At 42.8% G+C, this 25,264-nt stretch overlaps 2 protein-coding genes across 2 annotated transcripts; one reads left to right on the forward strand and one right to left on the reverse strand.

The window, feature by feature from the left end:
* Positions 1 to 2,980: 2,980 nt before the first annotated feature.
* On the forward strand, positions 2,981 to 9,335 carry tmprss5 (transmembrane serine protease 5; the record flags this gene model as incomplete). The annotated part of the gene is made up of 14 exons (XM_080527255.1): positions 2,981 to 3,004; positions 3,095 to 3,175; positions 4,156 to 4,300; positions 4,710 to 4,790; positions 5,057 to 5,170; positions 5,619 to 5,760; positions 6,158 to 6,271; positions 6,388 to 6,431; positions 6,747 to 6,909; positions 7,329 to 7,513; positions 7,704 to 7,802; positions 7,982 to 8,124; positions 8,943 to 9,095; positions 9,327 to 9,335. The coding sequence occupies 14 exons, from the start codon at positions 2,981 to 2,983 to the stop codon at positions 9,333 to 9,335; spliced, it is 1,497 nt and encodes a 498-aa protein (XP_080383381.1).
* A 12,354-nt stretch (positions 9,336 to 21,689) lies between these two features.
* Positions 21,690 to 23,480, reverse strand: LOC308154078 (dixin-A-like; the record flags this gene model as incomplete). Its single annotated transcript, XM_080527256.1, has 5 exons — positions 21,690 to 22,191; positions 22,299 to 22,407; positions 22,734 to 22,845; positions 23,146 to 23,212; positions 23,421 to 23,480. 5 exons carry the CDS (start codon positions 23,478 to 23,480, stop codon positions 22,108 to 22,110), a joined length of 432 nt encoding a protein of 143 aa, XP_080383382.1. The 3' UTR covers positions 21,690 to 22,107.
* Between the last annotated feature and the right edge of the window lie 1,784 nt (positions 23,481 to 25,264).

The raw sequence follows: 25,264 nt of genomic DNA on the forward strand, positions 1-25,264 counted from the left end.
GTGCAACCACAAGTGTTTGTCCCCAATAGTGTCCTCCTTGGTACACTGCTCTTTTAGGTGCTGCACCAATGCATCCTTTGTTGGGGGGATTTTCTCCGTTCCCCTTCCTTTCTTAGCGAATAACTCAAGACGGGCTTCATCGTTGTTGAGTTGGCTGCTGGTGCGATTGTAGCGGAGAAGTGCTCCAGGTGTCCCATGCTGCCTTCTTGCCCCTGGTTGTAAATGCGCAGGGTGATCTTTTAGCATCTTTAGCATCCTTGTATCTGCCTCCTCATGTGTGCAAGGAGAAGGATGATGTGTGTCTAGTGGATAAGTTGACAGAACATTGGGTCTGTACGTGGAAACAACTTGTTTGGTAGTTGACATTTCCACAAAGTTCCTGGTCAGGAAGTGAAAGAGTTCTGTTTCGTTTTCATCCACTCTCAGGAAGCCTTTCCAGTTGGTTGGTATCTTGTTTTTTCCATTCACTCTTGTTCTTGTGCCTGTTCCTGTCTTGTGCCTGTTCTGTCTTGTCTGGGACTTTAAGCTGTTTGCTTAGCAGTCCCACACCACATCCACTCTGTTGACACTTTCAAGTTTCCCTTTTATATAATCTGTAAAGATCTTGCTGGAAAACTCATTGAAGGTTTTAGCTATGCCTGGTTTCAACATGTTGATGACTGCTGACCCATCTAGTATTTGGACCTCACTGTCTGGGGCACTGTTTTGGGAAGCGCAGTCTGAGGCATGGTTTCCTAAGACACTTTCACTTTCTGGAGCACTGTATCTGACTGGGCCACTGTTTCTGTCTGGGCCACGGTATCTGTCTGGGCCACTGTCCCTGTGTGGGCCACTGTTTCTGTCTGGGCCACTGTTTCTGTCTGGGCCACTGTTTCTGTCTGGGCCACTGTTTCTGTCTGGGCCACTGTCCCTGACTGGGCCACTGTCCCTGTCTGGGCCACTGTTTTGTAAGCTGCTGTCTGGAACTCTGTTTTGTGTGGCACTGTCTGGGGCACTGCAGCATATACTCTTTTCTAGGCAACTAAACAGATCAGCCTTGTTTCCCAAGCGTAGTTGGAGAGTGATGGAGGGTAAGCCTGATTTTCATGTTTGAAGACGTTTTCTAGGTTCTCATCACGGGTCTGACACTGAGTCTGGAAAACAGTGAACAGTAATTTCTCAGTGATTTTTCAGCAAGTTTTGTCTGCCTTATTGGACTGCCGTATTGGAGCCGTTTTAAAAAGAGGGAAGCTTGGCAATGGGTTTTGTGCCCTGCGTCCTCTCAGCAATGAAGAGTTTGTACTGCTCTTGGGCCATCCTCTCTGCAGCATGAACAACATCCACAACAGATTGGTTGCTAATTGCTAATTCCCTTGAGTCCAGCTTCAGAAGGTTGTTGCTGTCTTCTGTGAACAGGTTCCCCATTTCCTCAATCACATCAACGAATGCATTCACTTGTCAGCTGGACACTTTTGGTCTGTTCATGATGTCTGTTTTCAGAAATGCCAAGAAAGCTGCACTGAGGTGCACCAACTGAAATACCTACATCATAGCTACCTACATTCATAGCTTAATAGACAATTCTGGACCTAGATAACTATTGTAAATAAATGATTACATGAAATATGTTATGAAATTTGAATATGCATATTCTCAGATACTGCGATTTCATTTGAATCATTCTCACAACGTCACTGATTTCACCACTAACTATTAACCAGAACACTTTATGGTGTTGTGTAGTGTGTACGGTATCATTGTAATCCTTGACCTTCAAAAAATAGGGGTAGACATCATCTGTTCGGTGTTATTATGTTTGGTTCAGCAAAATACACAACGCACTATAAATCATGATTCCAATATTTGTGCTCGTCAAATATCAATTTGATAAATGAAGGACCAAACTGACAGTGTAAGCAATACTGTCTTTTCACCAGCAGAGGGAAACATCTTATCAGTATGAATGCCCAAATACTGTCAGAGTCGATACTCCTCTGCAGTATTAGGCCTGTATGAAGCTTCATAGATAGCATCATGAGGAAGTACATCGCTTCATGTGTGTCAAAATTATTTTGTATCCAGCCATCAACATACTTGGATATAAACCAACTATGATCACTCATAGTCTGAATTAATTCCAGCCTACAGTTGTTACTTGTCTGTCAGTCACGGATAACTAACTGAGGTCCCAGTGTTCAAACAGACACATTACAGTGTGTTTGAATTGTAATCATTTAATTTCATCTGACAATGGTCAGATGAGCCAAATAGATGCAGGCCGTTTCTAGGAAGCAGCCTAAGCAGTGAGCTGGTACAGAATGTTTTCCCCTGGCATGTTTCCCTCTCACCTGGTCTCTCCCCCACTGATCTCCGCAGGACTAATACCATACCAGCCATATGGGAGATACAGCATATCAAAGGTGCCCTCTGCAAACTGGAATTCTTTTTATTCTCTCTTTTTTCCGATTACTGTACCTTGATGTTCTGAATTTAAATGTGTGATGATATTGAGTTTTTAAGTCGGGTTGTTTGATAATTCCAGCATGACAGTGAGCTATTTCAGAAAAACTTTCCCAGGAGACTTCTGATGTCTTTTATAGAGAATTAATAATATTAGAGTTAAGTTGAAAAATATCTCACATTTTGGGAGAGTGAGTTTAATATCCTTGCATGCATCCTCCAACATGTATACAGTTTAATGTAATCCACTGAGTACAACGGAGAGTGACGTTTTTATTAATTGCAAAAAAAGAGTACCTTACAGTGTATGTAGCCATTCTTATATCCCATAATAGGCAGTAGGCTGAAATAAAGACAAGATTAACAATTACTGTGAGTGTCTTTCTTTCTTTTCTAAAAAAAGAGAAGAAAATCACATCTGTCACCAAGTAGGCAGAACAGTGTTCATTTTGTTCTTGAGTGCCTCGGTGAGAGATGATACCTGTTGGATTCAAAATGACTGGGATTGACATGATATGAGGCTTTTCAACAATCTGTAATTATGACCGTTACTCAGGACCTACAGGTTGGAAGCTAATAAAGTTCTACAGCGAAGTGGATGCGCTGTTGGCACAGGTAAAGGTGTTACTAAGCAACCCCTGTCCTGTCCTATCAGTGGCTTGGGGGTATCTCTGGAGATGTTCCCCCTTACAAAGAACTGGTTCAGCCAGCCTCCATAGGCCCCATGACCCTCTTGGCAAAACAACAGGTTCATTCTTTTGCACCACTGCTGACCTCATTGTCTCTTTGTGAAGGGAAAATCCACAGTTGCATTCTGTTAAATGGCAAATGGTCCACCAGCTGCGCTGTGAGCGGATCGCATCTCTGCCCCCCGACGTTGAGCAGGCCTACAGATGAGCACTGAAGAGGCTAGAGCCACGCTCTCCTCTGGACAACACACAAGGAAAACATGGTAACTGCATGTCTCTCATTCTCGCTCTTTTTCTCTCTCTTGAACCTTTCTGTCAGAAATGATTAAAACAACACCTCTCTTTCTCTTCCTCTCCTCTCCTCACCTGCCCTGGCTGACACGCTTTGTGTTTCATATCAGATGTTGTTTACATGTACGAGCAAGTGTTTACAACATGTTGTTGCAGCTGTGTTTTTTATTATTATTTTATTGTAGCATTTCATGGAAGTGTGAGCATAAACGGTTGCTCTATCTTCACAAACTGGAATGAATGTACTTGACATTACATATTTTATCACCCTTCAATTCTAACAGATTATATTTAAAGGGGATTTATTAAATATATTACCTTTTTTTTGCAGTAGAAATATTTTAAAAACTCTGACTGTGTAGTGAAAATCATGTGTGCGTCTCAAAGGGGTTGCACTTGCTAATGAATATAAGTTGTTATCTTATCCACCTGAGAGGGAAACCCTAGCCGAGTGTGGTAGTGTGTTTCAAACGAAAAGGAATTAGAGCTCTGCACAAACGAGGGTTGAGATTGTTAATCGCCTTAGAGTATGAATGATACATTGTGCCTCACACACCTGGACACTTGTGATTCCACCTCCACACACCTGGTCAACACTCCTGTGGGATCCCATTGATTTCGCAGTTCTCTTAATTAAATCTGGTAGCTAATGTGAAGGACATTCAGGAAGAGAGAGATTTCATTGTCACATCAAGTGTGTGACTCTACATGAGATGTATCCATTGGTTTGTTCTAGAGTCTTGCAGGAGACACATTATCAGTTATTGAGAACCCCGTAGCTGTCAATCATCCTTTCCACCCAGAGAAGACAGAGGTGGGAGGGGCCAGAGGAGCCCAGAGCTGTCAAACATGGCTGAGAGGAATTCCGTCTACTAAACATGGTAAGGCTCAGTGGTGGTATCACGTAGGGCAACTCTTTTTCGGTTCCATGTAGAACCTTTTGCTTCTCTTGTACATGAATCACAGTACAGTACCACACCTAACCAACACTGGAGCAATGCAGCCAGCAGTATGTGAGAGTAGACAAGCTCTCTGACTAACCCTCTCCTACTGAACATGAAATCGCCTGTAAAGTATACAGCATTTTTCTTTGTCACCTGTCAACATCCTTATACTCAAGAGACATGCACATCCATCTGTATAACGCTCACATCGATAGCTCTATGGGGACATTTTATTTCACCATCTTCTCAACTGTGTCTAAATGTATATGACAGCTAACATGTGTTTTCTCATTCTATTCCGTTTATCCCGAGTCAGTTTTTAATTGTATCTGATCTCCAGTATCAGCCCATAGACTGGTGAGATTCCTGGCAGCTGTTTGTGCAGTGGGACTCCTTGGAGGCCTAGCCGTGGGAGTCTGGTTTCTAGGTAAGCCATTCTGCTTGTAGTTCATAGATTCTTAAGCAGTACTGGGCAACAAACCATATCATATTAGTGTAACGATATGAATCTGTACTGTGCTGTGTGTCTGTTAGTATACCTTGCACTCAGTGGATTATAATTGACTCTGCATATCTATGTTGTTATCTCACTCACACACACACACACATACATGCACAAACTGACACATGCACACACGCACGCGCACGTGCTCACACACACACACACACACACACACACACACACACACACAGTGAGATTGCTGTTGAGGCCTACCTCCTCCCAGAGCCCAGCAGGGCTGGGAGATACCAAAGAGACGTCCTTCTGCAACGTGACTGAGGACATCTCTGTGGCTGACCCTAGGAAAGGTCTGTAATACTTAGCATCTCACTCATAGTACACTGACTACCCTACCTGTTTACTGTAGCATAAGACTGACCAGTCTGAATGACCATCCAGTAGTTATTATTATGTACAATATCCAATGTGTGTATATATATATAATTATGTTACGGTACATGTGGGAAGACGGTACATGTGGGAAAACTAGGGTTAGTGCTACGTCGACTTAGTACATGCTGGCATGTCTAACCCTAACTCTAATCCTATCCCTAACCCTACCCCTAACCCTAACCGTAGCATCCTAGCACCTAACCCTAACCCTAGTGTTCCCACATGTACCGACTTCCCACATGTACCGTAACATACATATATATATATAAGCAGGGTTTGTTTTGCTCTGTATTTCAATCTCATTACTTACTTACTCATTGCTGTTGATCTCGTTTGACTCTGGAGGGATTTTCAATCAATCAGGTTCAGTGTTTTACAGAATCAGCCCAGAAAACTCTCTCCTGGAGATCCAGCTAGAGAAGGTGCCCACCTGGTTGCCTGTGTGCTATGAGAGATGGAACTCCTCTCTAGGGACGTTAGTCTGCCGACAGCTGGGGTATCTGAGGTTGGCCGACTACTGACATTATTACCTTAATTACACTATAGAGCCGAAACAGAACTGAGCCAAGCTAAGCTGTACTGCGCCTATGGCATCCACCATAGGTTCTGTAACAGTGCTGGAAAGGACAATGTGAATGGGAAATATCTGAGCCAGCTGAGGCATGTAGTGCCCTGTAGTGTGTAAAGACCCTATCAGACATTACTGCCCTTATAGCCCTCCATTAACTGGACATCCATTCTCCTACCATCAGCTTAATTTGTCACAGTTAATGATGGATAATATAATGCACAGTGAATGGCTCGTGAGGATTACTTTATAGCCCATGGGTCAGGCATTACTTTTCTCTAATAACTCCTTTCCCATTTCATCTGCTTTTAAAGAGAATATATTGTCTTTCCAGACTAACTAAGCACAAAGGAGTGAACTTAACTGACATCGGGCCAAACTACACCGATGGCTTCATCCAGATTACCTCAGAACAGAAGAATAGTCTGGAAAGTATATGGCAATTCAGGTAAGGCGATGATTGATCTTTGGGTAGAATGAACATGATGCACAAAACAAAGATGGGCAGTAAAATAAAAGTACAGTAATCAAGCATCTCTAACTGACTTATTCATTTTCATCTAGGGGGAGTTGCATCACAGGGAAGGTTATAGCTTTGAAATGTTTTGGTAAGTTACTGTAGTGAATGTAGACGGTGGTATAAGGTGATTTTGAAACACAGTCTCCTGAGAGGTAGCCCTGTCTGAAGCATAATGTTGCCCTTATGAGGATGTCCTGTTGGTTAAATGGTATGCTTGGGTCAATCACATGAGATGAGAGGCCTCTGAATCGAGTCCCTGCTGTTTACAATGACATCAAAAAGTGTTCTCTCCAAATGGATAATATCCTATAGGGACAGCCATAAAAAAAATGTGGGTGTAGTTGGCTCTTAGGGTTAAATTGTATAGTGATTTGGGACCTTTTTGTTTCCATTGCTTCTGTAGAGTGTGGGACGCGGGCAAAGTTGCCCAGGATAATCGGTGGTGTGGAGGCTACTTTAGGGAGGTGGCCCTGGCAAGTCAGCCTCTACTACAGCAACCGGCACACCTGTGGAGGCTCCATCATCACCAGCCAATGGGTGGCCACCGCAGCCCACTGTGTGCACAAGTAAGCCCCGCCCCATTGACCCCGTAGAAATTAGAGGTCAGAGGTCACTGACTCTTGTGTCCTGACATCAGAGATTGGGGAGAGAGGGTCATAGTTTGTTCAAAGCCTTGTCTAGAAACAACCCCCTAGCTCCTACTCTCTTGATACTGCAGATCTGATTGAATTGATACGTAAGATGTTTATAGCTCCACACTAATACCCCCTAATAGTAGGTTTAATTTTCACCGTCTTGCTTTCCCTTTTCCCACCACCATTCCAACACTTTTACTGTCTAGAGAGTATGGGCTAGGATTTGTGTCTGCACAGGGCCCAAGACACACTGTCTCACAGAAATGGACCTCAAAATGGCTATTCATGTTTCAAAATGAATGATATTAAAATTGACACACTAAGGACTTATGGACCCCCCCCCCTTTCAGCTATAGGCTACCTCAGGTGTCCAGTTGGGTGGTCTACGCTGGTATTGTCACTCGCAGTTCTGCTAAAATGGCTCAGTATACCGGTTATGCAGTAGAGAAGATAATCTACAATAAGAACTACAATCCCAGGAGCCATGACAACGATATTGCCCTGATGAAGCTACGGACCCCGTTGAATTTCTCAGGTCATCACCACTGGGAGCCTTATTGCTCATTGTGTATGCACCACGTAGTCCCCTTTACTAACTGGAAGCGGAACACTCAGCTATCTGATCATAGCAATCAGTTTCAAATCATGTTCCAATTTGACAGAAATGTATCTAAAATGGCCATCCATGTTCCATAATATTGCATATGATTCTCTTTTCTTTCCAGATACCATCAGACCGGTATGCCTGCCACAATATGAACATGATCTCCCTGGAGGAACACAGTGCTGGATCTCTGGTTGGGGCTACACTCAGCCTGACAATGGTACAGTACTGCTGTGTTGTTAACCCTTTATACACATAAGCACATTTTCAATTAAATAACAATGTCTTCACTTGATTTCCCACACTTAAAAAAATAAATAATTATGCACAAAAAAAGACAAATAAACTAAATTCTTCAGTGGTACACTTAAAGTACATTTCTTTGACTTTCTGTGGTAGTTCACATCCCGGACACTTTAAAAGAAGCTCCAGTTCCATTGATAAGCACAAAAAAGTGCAACAGTTCCTGCATGTACAATGGGGAGATCACACCAAGGATGCTCTGTGCTGGATACACCGAGGGCAAAGTGGATGCATGTCAGGTCAGTTCATGGAATTCATGAGTTTTCCCTGTGGCCTGCCTGTCTTACTCAGAGACATAGATTATCATTGCTGCATGAAGTTACAGCAGCAGGATTATTGTCCTTTCCTAAAACGTGAGAGTTAGTTTCTCATGTTTAGCATAATCATCAAGTTACTGTGACCCTGTTGTCACAACCTGGCTCAAGGTCAGTGACAAAAAAAACATGCATGAATCAAAAAGCAAAAAGGAATGTTTATTTAACGATATAAAACCATATACAGAATTAAACAATGGAGTATGGAAGTCTGCAGTGGTGTATGCAATGTGTGGGTGAGGGGAAAGTATGCGAAGGCATTGTATACAAATTACATTACAAAAACCAGGACATCTGGTTTTTGTATTGTGCTCTCTCATCCCCACTCCATGCTGGTGGAGCCTGGCTGGTGGAGCCTGGCTGGAGTGGGGGATGAGAGAGCACATCAGCTGACGACCCAGCTACCAGAATGGGAGGGCTGTCACACTGTACCTAACTGAAACACCTCCAAGCACCTTAACACTGACGTTGACCATGTCCAGGCCGGTTTATTCTCCCTCAGGAACGGATGCCATCACACTCACCCAGTCCATAAAGTCCTTGGTGTGTAAAACCATCAAAAAGAAAAAATGCATCAGAAATCAAAAACTTTTCTCATGAACCTGGACTCAGACTGCAGAGTTTTCCTATTTGTATTTTTAATCAATGTGCTGTAAGCAACAGCAGGGTAACTAACAAGGTACACCACAACAGACGTGTTGGGCTGAATATAGTGTGGGTGTGTGTTTCTGTTATCTCCCCAGGGGGACAGTGGGGGTCCACTTGTCTGCCAGGATGACAATGTGTGGAGACTGGTGGGCGTGGTCAGCTGGGGCACAGGGTGTGCTGAGCCAAACCATCCTGGTGTCTATACCAAGGTGGCAGAATTTCTAGGCTGGATCTACGACATGATTGAAGTAATTATAGTATACCTTATGAATGTTTATGACACATTATACTATCATTATATTATAATTACTGTACATCATCATGTTTAGCATTATACTTTACTACTGTATGTGTACTATGGTTACCCACACCATGTTGGCAAATGTCAAAATATACAGTATTGTGGGCAGTTTTTTTTTCTTAAAATTGCATTATACATTTGTAGACATTTGCATTGAAAATGTGTTTCTCTATTTCAGAGTTACTGAGATGGAAGAAGAGAACGATTAATGGTCAGTTCATAGCGGAAAAGAACAAACAGCAACATAAGCTCCTGACAATCTTCCTCCTGTTTGAATCTACAGTATATTATACTTGCAAATACAGTATCTTTTTTACTATAAATGTTTGTCATAAGTTGTATTTTAACAAACACATAATGAGAACATATTTATACCTTATATTTGTCATGTAATGAAAATAAATTATGCTCAACATACAAGTATAACTTGTCTCTCTATTTCTGCTCTTAAAAGGGCAACTTGCAATTGGTACACAAATATTTGTAAATAATGATAAATAGCCATTGATTAATTAAGAATATAACTTAGAAATGCCTCAATTAGTTAAACTGTCAAAATATAAGCATGTTTGTAGGTAATTAAACAATCAAACACAAGAGGCCATGCTTTATCATGAATAAAGTCACAGCTGAGGGGCGTTATTAGTCAATCCTTCAGCTGTGACTTTATTCAAGACAAAGCATGGACTCAAGTGCCTTATTGCTTAATTATATTGCTTAGAGATATAGGCTGTGTTCAGAGGCGCCCCGTCCATAGAGGCAACCAAGGCAATTGCTTGGGGCCACCAAACAAAAAGGGCCTCCAATTTTTTTCCCAAATTTTTTTTTTCACATTTTTTTTTCTCCAGATGGGAGTGTTACATTAGTTTTCTTAAGATAGGATAATAAATAAATCTGTTCAATGGGCATTTGCCAAAGTAGCCTACTGTTAATCAGTATTTATCCTGTATAGAATAGAATAGAATAGACTTTATTGTCGTTGTACAGTTGCCTATACAATGAAATTGTAGTGGCTCTTCCGAAGGTGCAAAAAAACAGAAAACATATTCACATATTCACAAACATATACACATATAAGATAAACATTTATGAACATGTCTTATGTCTACTGTATGGTGTACCGTGTATATGAAGATGTTATGACGTTTTATCATGAAAATAATGAACAGCAAGCTAGATCCAAAACTAGGGCCGGTGGAGGAGGGCAATTGTCACATTGGACAGACTACCAAAACAGAAAAATAAAGTATCTTAACGACAGCAAAAGTGATGGATGTCAGAAATACATTACCTGGAGATTCAATAAGGTACTTTTATATGGCAGGATATGGGTTAGGGTTATATGACACCTGTAGCGAGATAGATAGATAGAGCCAAAAGTAAAAAGTCGCTGAGAGACGCAACCAGGGTCTGGCTGGTAATTGTATGACGCGCCAAACAATCCGCTGAGATGAAAAGTACGTTTTAGAGCATTTATTGAATAGAACAATCAAACTTGGCGACGTACAAAAATAATCCATAAGCGATCAAAACCAGAAAAATAACAAACAATGCGTATAGAATATGCGTATAATGCGGTCAACAAAAATACATCGCTCCCCTCTCTCTCCACTACCACCATGCAAGGTGCGCAGGTGCTTAAATTACCTTGCAATATCACCCCCCATAACCATATGACTTCTCAATACGGTGATCTAGGCAATAAACAAACAATCAAAGTAAACTCACAATAAACCCATTAGCCTGTTGTAATGTACTTGACAGACACGGACACGACTTTACTGTAGACATGTAGTTTATTTCTGGTTGCTGGACGCGACCTACGGCAACTCCGTTGGGACACGACGGATACAGAAAGCGAATCACATCAGTGTGTTAGTGTGGTGTAGAGAGACAACACACAGTATGTTACATCTCCCTTCTTTTAGCAACAACAACACACTCCAAACCTTTTAAATCAAAACTGCAGTACTATAATAATTAACGAAAAACAGTCATTGTGAGAACTTTACTTTAGCTAATGACTTTGGCAATAACTTGAAAATGAGTGTACTTAAGTGCAAACAGAACAGTCACTTATAGATTCAGTCCATGGCATAAATCACTTAAAGATTGAGTCTATCTGGAGGTTTAACAACTCGGCCCCGCCTAGTAACATTCAGTCCAGGTGGCTGGGCTCGAGTGGGGCTCGGAGGCGGTTTGGGTGGGGAGTGGGGTATTCCAGGAAGAGCTGGAGGTTGTGACTCCTCGGCGGGTGGGTCTAATGTTTCAGTCCACGGTTCTTCCAGTACCCAGCGGCGAGGATGGTTAGCGGCTGGAGTGCTCACGCGAAGATGTTGACTGTTGCGGCGGTACTCTCTATCTCCACAGTCCACAACATAGGAGCGCGGAGCACTGTGGGGTTTCACTATTACTCCAGGGGACCACTTGTCGTTGCCAGGATGCGGCTGCATCCTAACCTCATCTCCAGGCTGAAGAGCAACACGAGAATTGCCTGCTCTCTTTTGGTCGTAGTAGAACTTTTGAAGGTCTTTGCTCGTGTCCAGCAGACGCTTGACTTTGTGGGGGTCATATCCGCTTGGTGCAAGTAGCTCACGAGCAGTAGGCAGCTTATCACGTGGCCTCCTGCCCATGAGTAGCTGAGCTGGCGACAATCCTACTTTCTCTAGTGGAGTCGTCCTGTAGTCCATCAGCGCAAGGTGTTTGTCTGGCGCCTTGCACCAAAGCCTCTTCACAGTTTGCACTGCACGCTCTGCTTCCCCATTTGAGTGCGGCGTGTGTGGTGAAGATGTTTTGTGTGATATTCCATAGCTCTTGCAGAAGTCCTTAAATTCCTCTGAGGAGTATTGTGGACCGTTGTCTGTGCGAAGAGTGGCGGGAATGCCATGTCTGCAGAACTGAGCTTTCAGAGTCTCTATGGCGGTGCGGCTTCGCATGTCTTTCAGTACATCTACTTCAATGAATTTTGAGTAGTAATCGACAAGTAGGATGTACTGCTTGCTTTCGAACTCGAACAGATCTGATGCTACCTCTTCAAATGGCAGCTCTGGTGTTTCAGTGGGTTTGAGGGGTTGTCTGGGCAGCTTGTTTTGAAAGTCTGCACACTTGCTACAGTTTCTGACCATTTCTTCAATTTCTGCACTCATGCCTGGCCAGTATAGCACTTCACGTGCCCGCTGTTTGCTTTTCACCATGCCTAGGTGAGACTGGTGTATGAGCTTTAGCATGTGCTCACGCATGGTGGGGGGCACTACTATACGCAGTCCTTTATAGATGATTCCATCAGACAACACTAGCTGACTTCTTGAGTCCCAATATGGCTGAACATGAATGGGCACTTCCCGTCTGTGTTCAGGCCAGCCGTGGTGAATTGTTTGCTGGAGACAGATTAGTTCTTCTCTTGTGCTGTCTTTCAGCTCTGTGTACTTCTGGTCACTTACTGCAACATAGTTGAGCATGGAGACACACTCTAGTCCGCTTAACTCTGGTGTGTTCTCTGGGAGCTGTGCTCTGGATAGTGTGTCGGGCAGCTCCATGTCTTTTCCTCTTCTGTACTTGATTGTCAAGTCGTACCACTGCAGCGACAGACGCATTCTCTGGATGCGCATGGGAGTGGCCAGCAGTGATTTTTTAAAGATATCTTCGAGTGGCTTGTGGTCATTGTACACTGTGACATGTGTTCCAAATATGTAGTTGTGAAACTTGATGCATGCGTGCACAATGGAGAGCATCTCCTTTTCGATTTGCGCATAACGCGTCTCTGTGTCAGTCAGTGACCTCGAGGAGAATGCTATTGGATGACCGTCCTGGAGCAGGACAGCTCCTAATCCACTGCTGCTTGCATCACTGTGTATCTCGACAGGCTTAGCAGGATCAAAAAACTTCAGCACTGGAGGATGCGTGCACAACTCCCTGAGCCTGTCAAAGGCTTGCTGCTGAGCTGGCTGCCATGCAAACTCCACGTCGTGTTTGAGAAGCTGACGCAGCGGGGCATCCACTTCACTGAGGTTTGGTATGAACTTTGACAAATATGTTACAAAGCCCACAAAGCGTTTGACACCTTCTTTGTCTGTCGGTGGCGTCATGTACCGAACCGCTTCCACTTTTGCGGGGTCTGGCTGGAGACCAGCAGCTGTTATCAGATGTCCCACATACGGCACTGATGCTTGTCGGATGTGACATTTGTGGAAGTTGAGTCTCAGATTGTAGCTTGTAGCTCTTTCAGCCACTCTGCGGAGGATTGCATCGTGCTCCTGGACTGTGGGGGCTGCTATTAGGATATCATCCATGACACTTATTGCTCCAGCTATGCCCTCGAGCATCTCATCCATGATGCGCTGGAAGATTTCTGGGGCACATTTTATTCCAAATGGGAGTCTCAGCCATCTAAACCTTCCTATCAGAGTGTTAAAGGTTGTTAGAAAGGATGAGGCTTCATCCAGTTCTATCTGCAAAAATCCTGACTTAGCATCTAACACTGAGAATATTTTAGCATTAGGTATTCTTGAAACTACCTCCTCTACGGTGCGCATTGGGTGGTGTTCCCTTTTTATGACCAGATTTAAATCACTTGGATCTATGCAGATTCTTATCTTGCCATTACGGACTACGGCTACCATAGAGCTAACCCATTCTGTGGGCTGTTCAACTTTGGTGATGAAGCCATCTTTCTCCATCTCATGTAGCTTTTCTACTATCTTTTCTCTGAGCGCAGCTGGCTGTCGACGGACAGCGTGGACCACACCCTTTGCATCTTCATCCAGTTTGATGGTGTATTTTCCTGGCAAGGTGCCTGTGGTACGTTGTAGCTCTGGAAACTCATCCAGACCAGCTGGCATGCGTTGTGTTGTGGTGGCTACACTGCTTTGAAGTGAGTCAAGACGAGCAATAAGGCCTAAAGCCTCTGCTGAAGCTCCACTGAGCACATTCTCCTGCGCTATGTCTACTATTTCAAATTCAGCGCTCACTTCACACTTTTTGTATGCCATCTGTAGATCAACTGCAGCTACAGGCTTAATCTTATGATTAGTATACGAGCGGAGTACTCTACTAGAGCGTTTTAGCTCACCTGTGTGCATTAGTGACTGATAGCTGTCTACGGTTAGTGTATTACACTTAGCGCCTGTGTCGATCCTAAACGGCACTTGCTGAGACAGTATTTTTAGGCCTACCGTCCATTTATCATTCTCCGGGTTATCTGTCTGTGCTAGATTTATATTCAGAATTTCGTCATCCTGATCTGGCTCAACACTCACAGAGCTAACTGCACGCTTGCGACACACTGCCATCCAGTGGTTTGGTTTGTGACAGTAGGAACACTCTGAGCCTTTAGCTGGGCACTTCCCCATGTTCCACTTATGCTGGGGGTCTCTCCCACAGCTTGCGCAGCTTCCCTGTTGGTTTTCTGGAGCCTTCTTCTGATACACAGGTTTTGTCTGTCCTTCATTGTACATTTTCTTATTTGGCACTGTGTATTTTGGCTTAACAGATACTGCTGAGACTTGTGAATCCTCTTCTCTGACGATTTTTATCTGTTTCTGTGACATTTCAAACCGCTGGGGGATTTCTATAGCTTTAGGTAGCGTTAGCGCCTCACCTTTATCCAGCAGTGTTTCTTGGACCCGTTTTTCTCGAACTCCCGCGATGATTGCATCGACCAGCATGTCGTCGGAGTCGGGGTAGTCACAGTCCATGAGAATGATTCTCAAATCTTTTACGAAGTTGTCGAAACCTTCACTTGGTCCTTGTTTCCGTTGCTTGAAACGATGCCTGGCTATCCGCTTGTTTTTTCTTGGCCTGATGTAGCTGGCAAACTTATCCAGCACTTTAGATGGATCTGCTCTCTTGCCATCAGCCCAGGCTAACGTCTTGTAGATTTCTCTGCCTTGCTCGCCGACCCACGTACCTAGCCAGCCGGCTTGCTTCTTAGCTTCTAGCTCCGCGAGCGGACCCTCAAAGACGAACTCAACGTGACTTCTGAATCTTTCAAACTCTTGATACAAATCAGGAGCCTCCCAGTCGATTTTGGGGTGTTCAAAATGCGAGTATGCCATTTTCTCTTAGTTTTCGCTTCTGACACCATGTAATGTACTTGACAGACACGGACACGACTTTACTGTAGACATGTAGTTTATTTCTGGTTGCTGGACGCGACCTACGGCAACTCCGTTGGGACACGACGGATACAGAAAGCGAATCACATCAGTGTGTTAGTGTGGTGTAGAGAGACAACACACAGTATGTTACACCTGTTATACTAAATACCCCCTAAATCATACCTCCTACAACACCTTCTCTGAGACCAAGTTTGATGAATCCATCAAAGACCCAGAGATTGAAATAGTTAACTACACAGTCATCAGAAACGACAGAAACAGGTTTGGGGGTGGTGTCTGCATGTACATTCACAACGATATTATCTTTAACACCCGTGATGACCTGAATCATGACAAATTAGAATCTGTTTGGGTTGAAATTATCTTTAACAAAACAAAACCGGTGCTGGTTGGTACTATCTACAGACCTCCCGATCAGAGTGATTTCTATGATATTCTTGAGGGGTGCATGGATGACGTTGACTGTGTGGAAAAGATTCTTATTGGAGATTTGAACACGGACATGCTCAGAAATGAAGCATCCGTTTTCAAATCCTTCACTAGGTTTTCTGAATTACACGGTCTCCGTCAACAAATTACCAAACCCACTAGGGTGTGTATTTCTACTCAAACCACCATAGATCTCATTCTAACATCGGATGAGTCCAAAATCTCCAAGAGTGGGGTTATTGTATGTGGGCTAAGTGATCATTACATGATCTTTTGCACTCGTAAAAAACATAAACCCAAGGCTGGCGGTCATAAAACTGTAACCACTAGATCCCTTAAATCCTATTCTAGTGAGGCCTTAAACCATAAACTGGAGAATCAAGACTGGTTTGATGAACTAAAATGCACACAGGTTGAAGAGGCATGGCTAGGTTTCAAAACCAAATTCCTAAATATTATTGACAGTATAGCCCCCATGAGAACCACCAGGGTTAAAACCCGATCGGAACCATGGATGAATTCGGACATTCTAAATGCTATGAAAGTCAGAGACCTAAAATGCTCTGAAGTTCAAAAATGCAAATCAAAATTAGTGAAACACTTAAACGAAGATCACAAAACCCACTTTGAGAAAATTAAAAAACAATGCAACAAACTATGCAATCAGGTAATTACCATGACCAAATCTGCTAAGAAAGAATACCTCGATAACAAAATCGAAGAAAACTTAAACAAACCACGTGACCTTTGGAAGCTACTTAATAGCCAACTAGGTTGCAGTCAAAAACTCAAAACCAGGTCTACAAACATCAGCATAAAATCTGGTGATTCTCTCCTTACAGACAAGCTGGATGTGGCTAAGTGCTTAAACACTTTCTTTACAACCATAGCCACTAAATTAGTTAACAATCTACCACCCCACTCAGGGCGTTATGGTGTAGAGCACATCCGTGATTTCTACAATAAACTGGGTGTACGCAATGATGATTTTAAACTCTCCATGGTGTCAAACGATGAGGTGTTTAAAAAGCTAGGCGCTCTACACTCAGAAAAGGCCACGGGCCATGACAATATTCCAGCCAGATTTCTAAAAGACTCAGCTGCCTCCATTACCCCAATCATCACCCACATAATAAACCTCTCCATCAAACAGGGACACGTCCCCCTTGACTTTAAAATAGCAAGGGTAACCCCACTGTATAAAAAAGGAAGCAAATTAGACCCAGGCAACTACCGACCTGTTTCTATTCTTAATTCCATCTCGAAACTTATTGAAAAAATAGTTTATGAACAGGTCGATAGGTACCTTACCGAAAAAAAGCTGATGTATGAATTTCAATCAGGATTCAGAACATCCCATTCCACTGACACATGCCTTCTCTATTTGAACGACCACATCAACCATGAGGTGGACTCGGGCAAGTACTGCGGCATGGTCATGCTGGACCTCCAGAAGGCCTTCGACACAGTAGATCACCACATATTGTTAGATAAACTGAAAGCAATTGGGTTCGATAGAACATCGGTGAGCTGGATGCAATCCTACTTAGAGGGGAGGGAACAGGTGGTTAGTGTGAACGGTACACTGTCCCCCCCCCTCCCAGTGACCTGCGGCGTTCCACAAGGAAGCATTTTGGGACCTTTACTGTTCCTAATATATGTGAATGACATGTCATCAGCATGTAATTGCAATTTGTTCCTGTTCGCGGATGACTCGGCTCTGCTGGTCTCTGACAGGGACATATTGCAGGTGGAAAAAGCGCTAAGCACTGAACTGAGTAGAATCTGCATCTGGCTAGCTGACAATAAACTATCAATACACCTAGGTAAAACTGAAACCATCCTATACGGATCCCCATCTAAACTCAGAAAGGCTGAAAATTTTAAAATAAAAGTGGGTAACATTAATATCACAAGAAAAGAGGATATTACATACCTGGGCTCCATCTTAGAGGCAAATCTTTCCGGAGATAAAATGGCAGCAAAAGTAATCAAAAAAGTGAACCATAAAACTAGATTCTTGTACAGGATATCCTCACTTGTCAGTAAAAACACACTGAGGACCCTATCAGGAGCTCTCATTCAATGTCACTTCGACTATGCCGTAACATCATGGTACTATAGAACCACAAAGGCCCATAAAACAAGACTCCAGACAGCCCAAAATAAACTGGTTAGGCTTCTGCTAGGCCTCAACCCTAGGACACATCTAACCGCTGCTCATTTTTTGAGCCTTGATTGGCTACGAGTAGTTGACAGAGTGCAGCAGCTTGCACTGGGCCTAGTCTTCAAGATACGCTACACCACAAAGACACCCAAGTACCTGTCAACATACTTCCAAAAAGTGAACAACGTCCACACTTACAACACCAGAGGAAGCTCCACGAACCACGTTCAACCGCGTTGCACCACAAACAAGGGTTTAAACTCGTTTGCAAACTATGCAGTAAAGATGTGGAACGCCCTTCCTATAATCTTAAAGGAGTGCAAAACACTGCCCACCTTCAAAGACACTCTCAAAAAACATTTACAGGAGGCTGCAATCCGTAACTGGACCCTCTAAAACAAAAATCAGATTAAAAGACCTGAACTACCCACTGTACATACTTTGTGTTTTGTCCCCCGCCCCCACCTGTGGTGTATGTCCCCACCTGTCCTACCCGCTGTACATACCTTATGTTTTGTTGTATTGTTCTTCCCATGATGGATGTACGTTTATCTTGTAGATAGTAATAGTTATTTGTCTGTATTATCATGTAGATAGTACTAGTTCTTTTCTTATGTCTGTCTTACATGTAACGATGAATTGAAAATCAAGGACCCCAATTGAAATAAGCCAGTGGCTTTCTTGGGTTTTTATCCTCTTAGTTTGACCTTGTATGTAATATGTACTTTCATGTACCTACTTCTGCAAACATTCTAATAAAGTTTTCAATCAATCAAAACCTCAGGCCTTTGGGTCGGGTGGTTCATGGAGGCAGACTGAAAGGACACACATTCATTGCCTATTTCATAAATGTTCTCCATATAACGACGTCGATCATTGATCGGCAACGACACTATATAATTGTTTGCCTGACTGGCAATCGGATTTGGGCAGTCTGGGGATTTACACGGCAAATCAAATGAAGAACTACAAATCCCTGATGACAGGGAGATGACGTATGACTGCTCTGATGAATTAACCCCTATTTCATTATTTTCTCTATATAACGACGTCGATCATTGATCGGCAACGACACTATAATATAGTTTGCCTAACTGGCCATCGGATTTGGGCTCCTAATATCTAAAAAGCACTACGGTTTTCTTATTTTATCGGATTAAAGTAGCGAAGACCAGAAATTCCCATTGACCGCCAGTCAAACTTCTCCCCTTCTATCACCCAAAAAGGGGCGTGATCATTCTGATGACAGGGAGACGACGCGATATTGCTCTGATGAATTGTAGTTTATTGATAGCTGGCTAGTCTCGCGGTGCCAGCCGATTCCACTTCCGCTTTGCTCTCGCTCCAAACGTCTGGAGACCTTTATCCATAGAACGGATTCTATGTGCCGCCCGGAGCGAGCGGCAAATCTAGGACACTGATAGGCCGGACCGATGGGAAGCACCGCCCCCCCGTCCTTCTCATTGGTTCAGCGGGGCATTTTTTTTTTAAAGTTAACTATTCATTTGTTACGTATTTATTTGACATCTGGGTACAAAATACAAATAGTTAATACATCATGTAGCCTATATTAAAGCCTTTAAAAATGATTCATGATAAGATCCATCATTTACATGCATTTACATGCATCATTTACATGCTCCATGTTGCATGTAATTTGTATGCTACTTGTGGTCCAGTATGTCGCAATGTGTACTAGGTGTGCTACTGTACCTGTGGTCATGTACTGTTTTTACTGTTTTTATGTAATGTGCTTTGCATGTTTTTATGTGCTTTTATTATGTCAAATGTAATTGTTGTATTGTGGCTGTCTTGGCCAGGGCTCCTTTGTAAAACAGACGCTAGTCTTTCAGACAGTTTTTTTTACTTACACACACACGAGCGGGCGCATATGCGCGAACTTCGTAAAACCGTATTATATTTTAGTGTCAGGGAAATAAATACATTTTAAAATGTCCACATCGTCACCCGCCTAAGACCCTTACCAGGGGCCTCCATAATGTTGTTTGCTTAGGGCCCCCAAAAGTCTAGGGGCTCCACTGGCTGTGTTACAAAATGCGTTCTTGCACTAAATAGAGAGCTTATAGCAAGCACCAAATTGAGAGCCAAATCACCTGTCCTTCGGTCGCGTCAGTCCTGTTCTCTCCACCAGGGGCACTGTCTTGAATTTACTCATCTTGTTTCCATAGTAACAAGTCGCCACACTCAATATTGTTTACAGCTAATAGCTAATAGCTGAAGAATCGCACGCAAGAACTTCCTTGAGCGATTTCTGTGAGTTATTTCTGTGTTAGTTACTGTCTTCTAAAGATGTTAGCAAGGGAATTAGCAATCTAATCATTTACCGAGTCAGTAGTCAGTAGTTCAATAGTGAACTAGCGACCAATTAGCTACCGAGACAGCAACACTTGCAGTGCGCCACTGTCGCGATGTGCCAGACAGTGACATGGCATCTGAAATATCTGTGATTAAGCTGTTGTAACTATTTTTGCTAGCTAAGCTAGTTTTTACTATTTATCTTTCAATAACTTACTTTATCTCAGTTCAAATACTAAACAATTTCCCTCCTCAACAACAGGAGTACTAGCTATGTCGTCCCTTGGGTGTCCCAATGCTGTTTTGCAACAGGTGATCTCCAGTACAGTAACGTCCCAGCCCCAGAAGCCACAGTACCAGCTCACAGTGAACTCTCATCCCAGTGGCCTCTCTCGGAGCATGCTGCTGACTGTGCAGCTACCAGGGGTTTGCTCCACCTCTGAATGCCAGCTCAGCATCTCCCAGGTAGGGCTCACTCTGTTTCCAATCAGAGGTGAAATGTATTGTGACTGTTGTGTTTGCTTGAGCCTGCGTACCAGATGGGCATGGTTTACACTTTTATAACTATCCCATTGCTTCAATTGTGCCAGACAAACTGAATCAAGCATTGCTAATTTGAAAGACATGATTTCAAATAATATCTGAACCCAGGTCTGGTACAGATAAACCATAAACCTGTTTGTTTCTCTACTGTATGAACATTAAAAAAAAATAAAAAAAAATAATCTTCTAGCATTATGACTGCCAATGGCCCCTGGCCTGAGTAGAAATTACTTTTCTTGCGATGACTGATGGATAGATGATTCACTTACTAAGACAAATGTATTTGTTGTCAGTCGCTTTGGATAAAGCTATGTGCTAAATGGCAAAAATGTAAATGTAAAACTTAATCTGTCTAACTGTTCTTCCCATTGTATATAATTGGTTAATATGTGCATATCTTGTGGGTCTGACAGTACTGTACATGTTTTTCTGTAGTATGATGTCATATTGGAAGTGGCAGATCTGTATCATCTACACCTGTATCTCCCAGAGACTGTGATTGAGGAGACAGCTTCTGCCAGGTTCAACAAGAAGAAACAAACACTGGCTTTGCAAATGTCTATTTTTCATGGAATCACTCAATTAGATCAGCAAATGCAATTACTCAATATAAATTGAAAACCAGAAGCTGAACTCCTGCTATGCATCCATGGCTCCACTGAAGTACACAACTCCATGAATTGAATATGGGCATACCTGGGCATATGATTTTCATATTGACATAACTTTTATGGATTAACACAAATTGTGTGTCTGCTGTTTATTTGTATTTACTTTTTTACTTTGTTATGCAATCAGTTCTTCAATAAAGACATTCTCAATAACATGTATGACTCAAGTTAAATGATGTTACTACATGACCATTGTAGCTTTACTTCAAAATATATTTGATCCAATATTAATCCATTGACAATAATAATCCATTGACATGCATGGGAAATAACTCACAAATAATCAATGTTCATGCAGTAATACATATTTATTAAAACATCAGAATTGTCTGAGAACAACTTTATTAACATTTGGCAATCTGTAACTTGTATGTAAAACTGTTACATCAAATGTCCACAGGAAAGACCCATTTGTGAAAGTGTGGTTTAATCTGGAAACAATAATAAATAGATTGGTCCCTATTCTTATGAACATCTAACTACTTCTGTTGGTTTTCTGAATACTGAAAGAGGCTTTATGGCATCAGAGTTCAGTGGTCATTATTCAGACTTGCAGACCTGAAAGGATTTGAATTACTTTCAGTGTTTGCTTGAGCCTGCCTGGAATGGGTGTGGTTTGCACTTTTGGGACTATTCCCTTGGTTTCATTGTATCAGAAAACTAATTCAAGCAGTTCTGTGGGCTAGTGGTCGCCTGTGGCCATGGCGTTCAGTAGCTCTACCTTCTCTCACCATGGTCCTCCTCCACCCAGGCTACAATCTTCCCCTCCCAGCCTGGCACCAGGGCCCCATCCTGGAACACCTGAGGAGCCCAACCAAATAGGAGTGTGACCGAAGCAGGATTCAACCCAGGGTGTATAAAACCCAAGTAGCTGTAGGCTACAGTTATTCACTGCTCCCATTGCCTACCTCTTCCTTCACTGTTCCAAACTCCGGGTCCAGGGCTTTGAAGTGGTATCTGAAGCTGCCTTGTCTGTCCACGGCTGCCTTGAAGTCCCGCAGCGTCACCTCGCCCAGCCTAACAGCACAGCAGCACAGTTTGTCAGAGGGCAAGGTACACTGGTCTAAGTAAATACACACACATGCACATACCCTCACAACAACACACCGATTTTGCCACTCTACCATGTATGGGCACACATACGCATCTGTGGGCGGGATGAGATTCTAACCCAAGTCATGCGTGGGAGAACCAAATGTCTGCCTTTAGACCAAGGAGCAACACACGTCCACACAACCACATATCACATGCTACCTGCAGCACTGCACAATTCAGTTACACAAAGGCACACATGCAGTTAGACAGTTGTTGCTTGGATCACATAGAGGGACTCTGAGTTCTACCTTTTGGGGATGTTGACCAGGAAGGGTGTGAGAGAGCGATCAGTGAAGTACAGTGCTTTGGTAGACACTGAGGAGGAGTCCAGTCCCGGGCTACTGAGAGAGTGAGCAATTTCTGAACACAAATAAATAAATAAAACAGTCACAAGCTGTTGACAAAACAAATAATGGAGCAAATGCATTTCATAATGCAAAAGGCAATTGATGGACAATGACATATCTATTGTACTCGTGGAATTACATTTATTATGTCATAGCCTCAAATCACATGAAGACATACTGTATGTAAATGGTTTTATGTGATTTGAGGCTCTATGACCACAGAGACAATAGAGTAAACAGTCACTTTTTCTATGGTTATATTGAGGCAATACATTGCTTCTACTTTTCTTTCAAAGCCAGCAGTGTTTCTTACTTGAGCTAGGTGGCCATGAGTCCCGATCTGTAGGATTAGCTCTGCGTCCTGGTGATTTGTACTGACCCTTGAAATGGACAGACACATAGAAGTTAATTTAAATGACAGACACAATTCTTTCCTGGGCACATGATGCAGACATAGTATCAGATGTAGGCTATTACAAAGCACTTACAAGATTGTAAGATTGTGTGTGTGTGTGTGTGTGTGTGTGTGTGTCTGTGTGTACCCCTCTGTCCTGTCTGCGGCGCATTTCAATGGTGTGTAGGACTGACAATGTGTGGAGACTGGTGGGCGTGGTCAGCTGGGGCACAGGGTGTGCTGAGCCAAACCATCCTGGTGTCTATACCAAGGTGGCAGAATTTCTAGGCTGGATCTACGACATGATTGAAGTAATTATAGTATACCTTATGAATGTTTATGACACATTATACTATCATTATATTATAATTACTGTACATCATCATGTTTAGCATTATACTTTACTACTGTATGTGTACTATGGTTACCCACACCATGTTGGCAAATACGCTCTTCAGTGGTACACTTAAAGTACATTTCTTTGACTTTCTGTGGTAGTTCACATCCCGGACACTTTAAAAGAAGCTCCAGTTCCATTGATAAGCACAAAAAAAGTGCAACAGTTCCTGCATGTACAATGGAGAGATCACACCAAGGATGCTCTGTGCTGGATACACCGAGGGCAAAGTGGATGCATGTCAGGTCAGTTCATGGAATTCATGAGTTTTCCCTGTGGCCTGCCTGTCTTACTCAGAGACATAGATTATCATTGCTGCATGAACTTACAGCAGCAGGATTATTGTCCTTTCCTAAAACGTGAGAGTTAGTTTCTCATGTTTAGCATAATCATCAAGTTACTGTGACCCTGTTGTCACAACCTGGCTCAAGGTCAGTGACAAAAAAAACATGCATGAATCAAAAAGCAAAAAGGAATGTTTATTTAACGATATAAAACCATATACAGAATTAAACAATGGAGTATGGAAGTCTGCAGTGGTGTATGCAATGTGTGGGTGAGGGGAAAGTATGCGAAGGCATTGTATACAAATTACAATACAAAAACCAGGACATCTGGTTTTTGTATTGTGCTCTCTCATCCCGACGCCATGCTGGTGGAGCCTGGCTGGTGGAGCCTGGCTGGTGGAGCCAGCATGGAGTGGGGGATGAGAGAGCACATCAGCTGACGACCCAGCTACCAGAATGGGAGGGCTGTCACACTGTACCTAACTGAAACACCTCCAAGCACCTTAACACTGACGTTGACCATGTCCAGGCCGGTTTATTCTCCCTCAGGAACGGATGCCATCACACTCACCCAGTCCATAAAGTCCTTGGTGTGTAAAACCATCAAAAAGAAAAAATGCATCAGAAATCAAAAACTTTTCTCATGAACCTGGACTCAGACTGCAGAGTTTTCCTATTTGTATTTTTAATCAATGTGCTGTAAGCAACAGCAGGTGTCGAGTTGGGTTAAATACTATATTCTGATTCAACCTGGTTGTAAGACAGGTCATGCTAACCCATCGCTAGTTCAAACAGACCGTAGTAGACTTCAAACACAAAGAGACACGGATTCAACATTTTCTTGCGCAAGGAGAGTGAATCCGAGGTCTCAGAGAATCTTTCCTCTTTAAAACATTTATAACATTATAACATTATGAAAACATCGTTCAACCCTAACATTTCCCTGCTGTTTTTCACATTTTATCACGATACAAACATTCGTCTCTTTATTCAGGTAGAGCTATCTTGCTTTCACATTTTCTAGTTCAACCGTCATTCAACGTCACCGTACAGATCACAGACATGAATATTCATCTTTCTCAACTTGGGTTAGAGGTTGGTACTTAGGTTCCATCATAATTTCTCGAGTCAACATTTGTTGTACAAATATTCCTGAAATCAGTTTGTTAGTCATAGCTTTGAAGCAGGGGAAGACACAACAAACGAGCACAGCCAGAAATATCATTACAACAAAGAAAATCATTAGTCCTTTTACTAATAGTTGTTTCATGCCTCCCAGGTTCAGCCAATCCAACCATCCCCACGCATTCTGATCAGTGTGGGATGTTGTCAGGATGTGTTGCAAGTCACAGAG

Source organism: Nansenia antarctica (assembly GCF_963989245.1).
Source record: "Nansenia antarctica genome assembly, chromosome: 3".
Lineage (NCBI taxonomy): Eukaryota > Metazoa > Chordata > Actinopteri > Argentiniformes > Microstomatidae > Nansenia > Nansenia antarctica.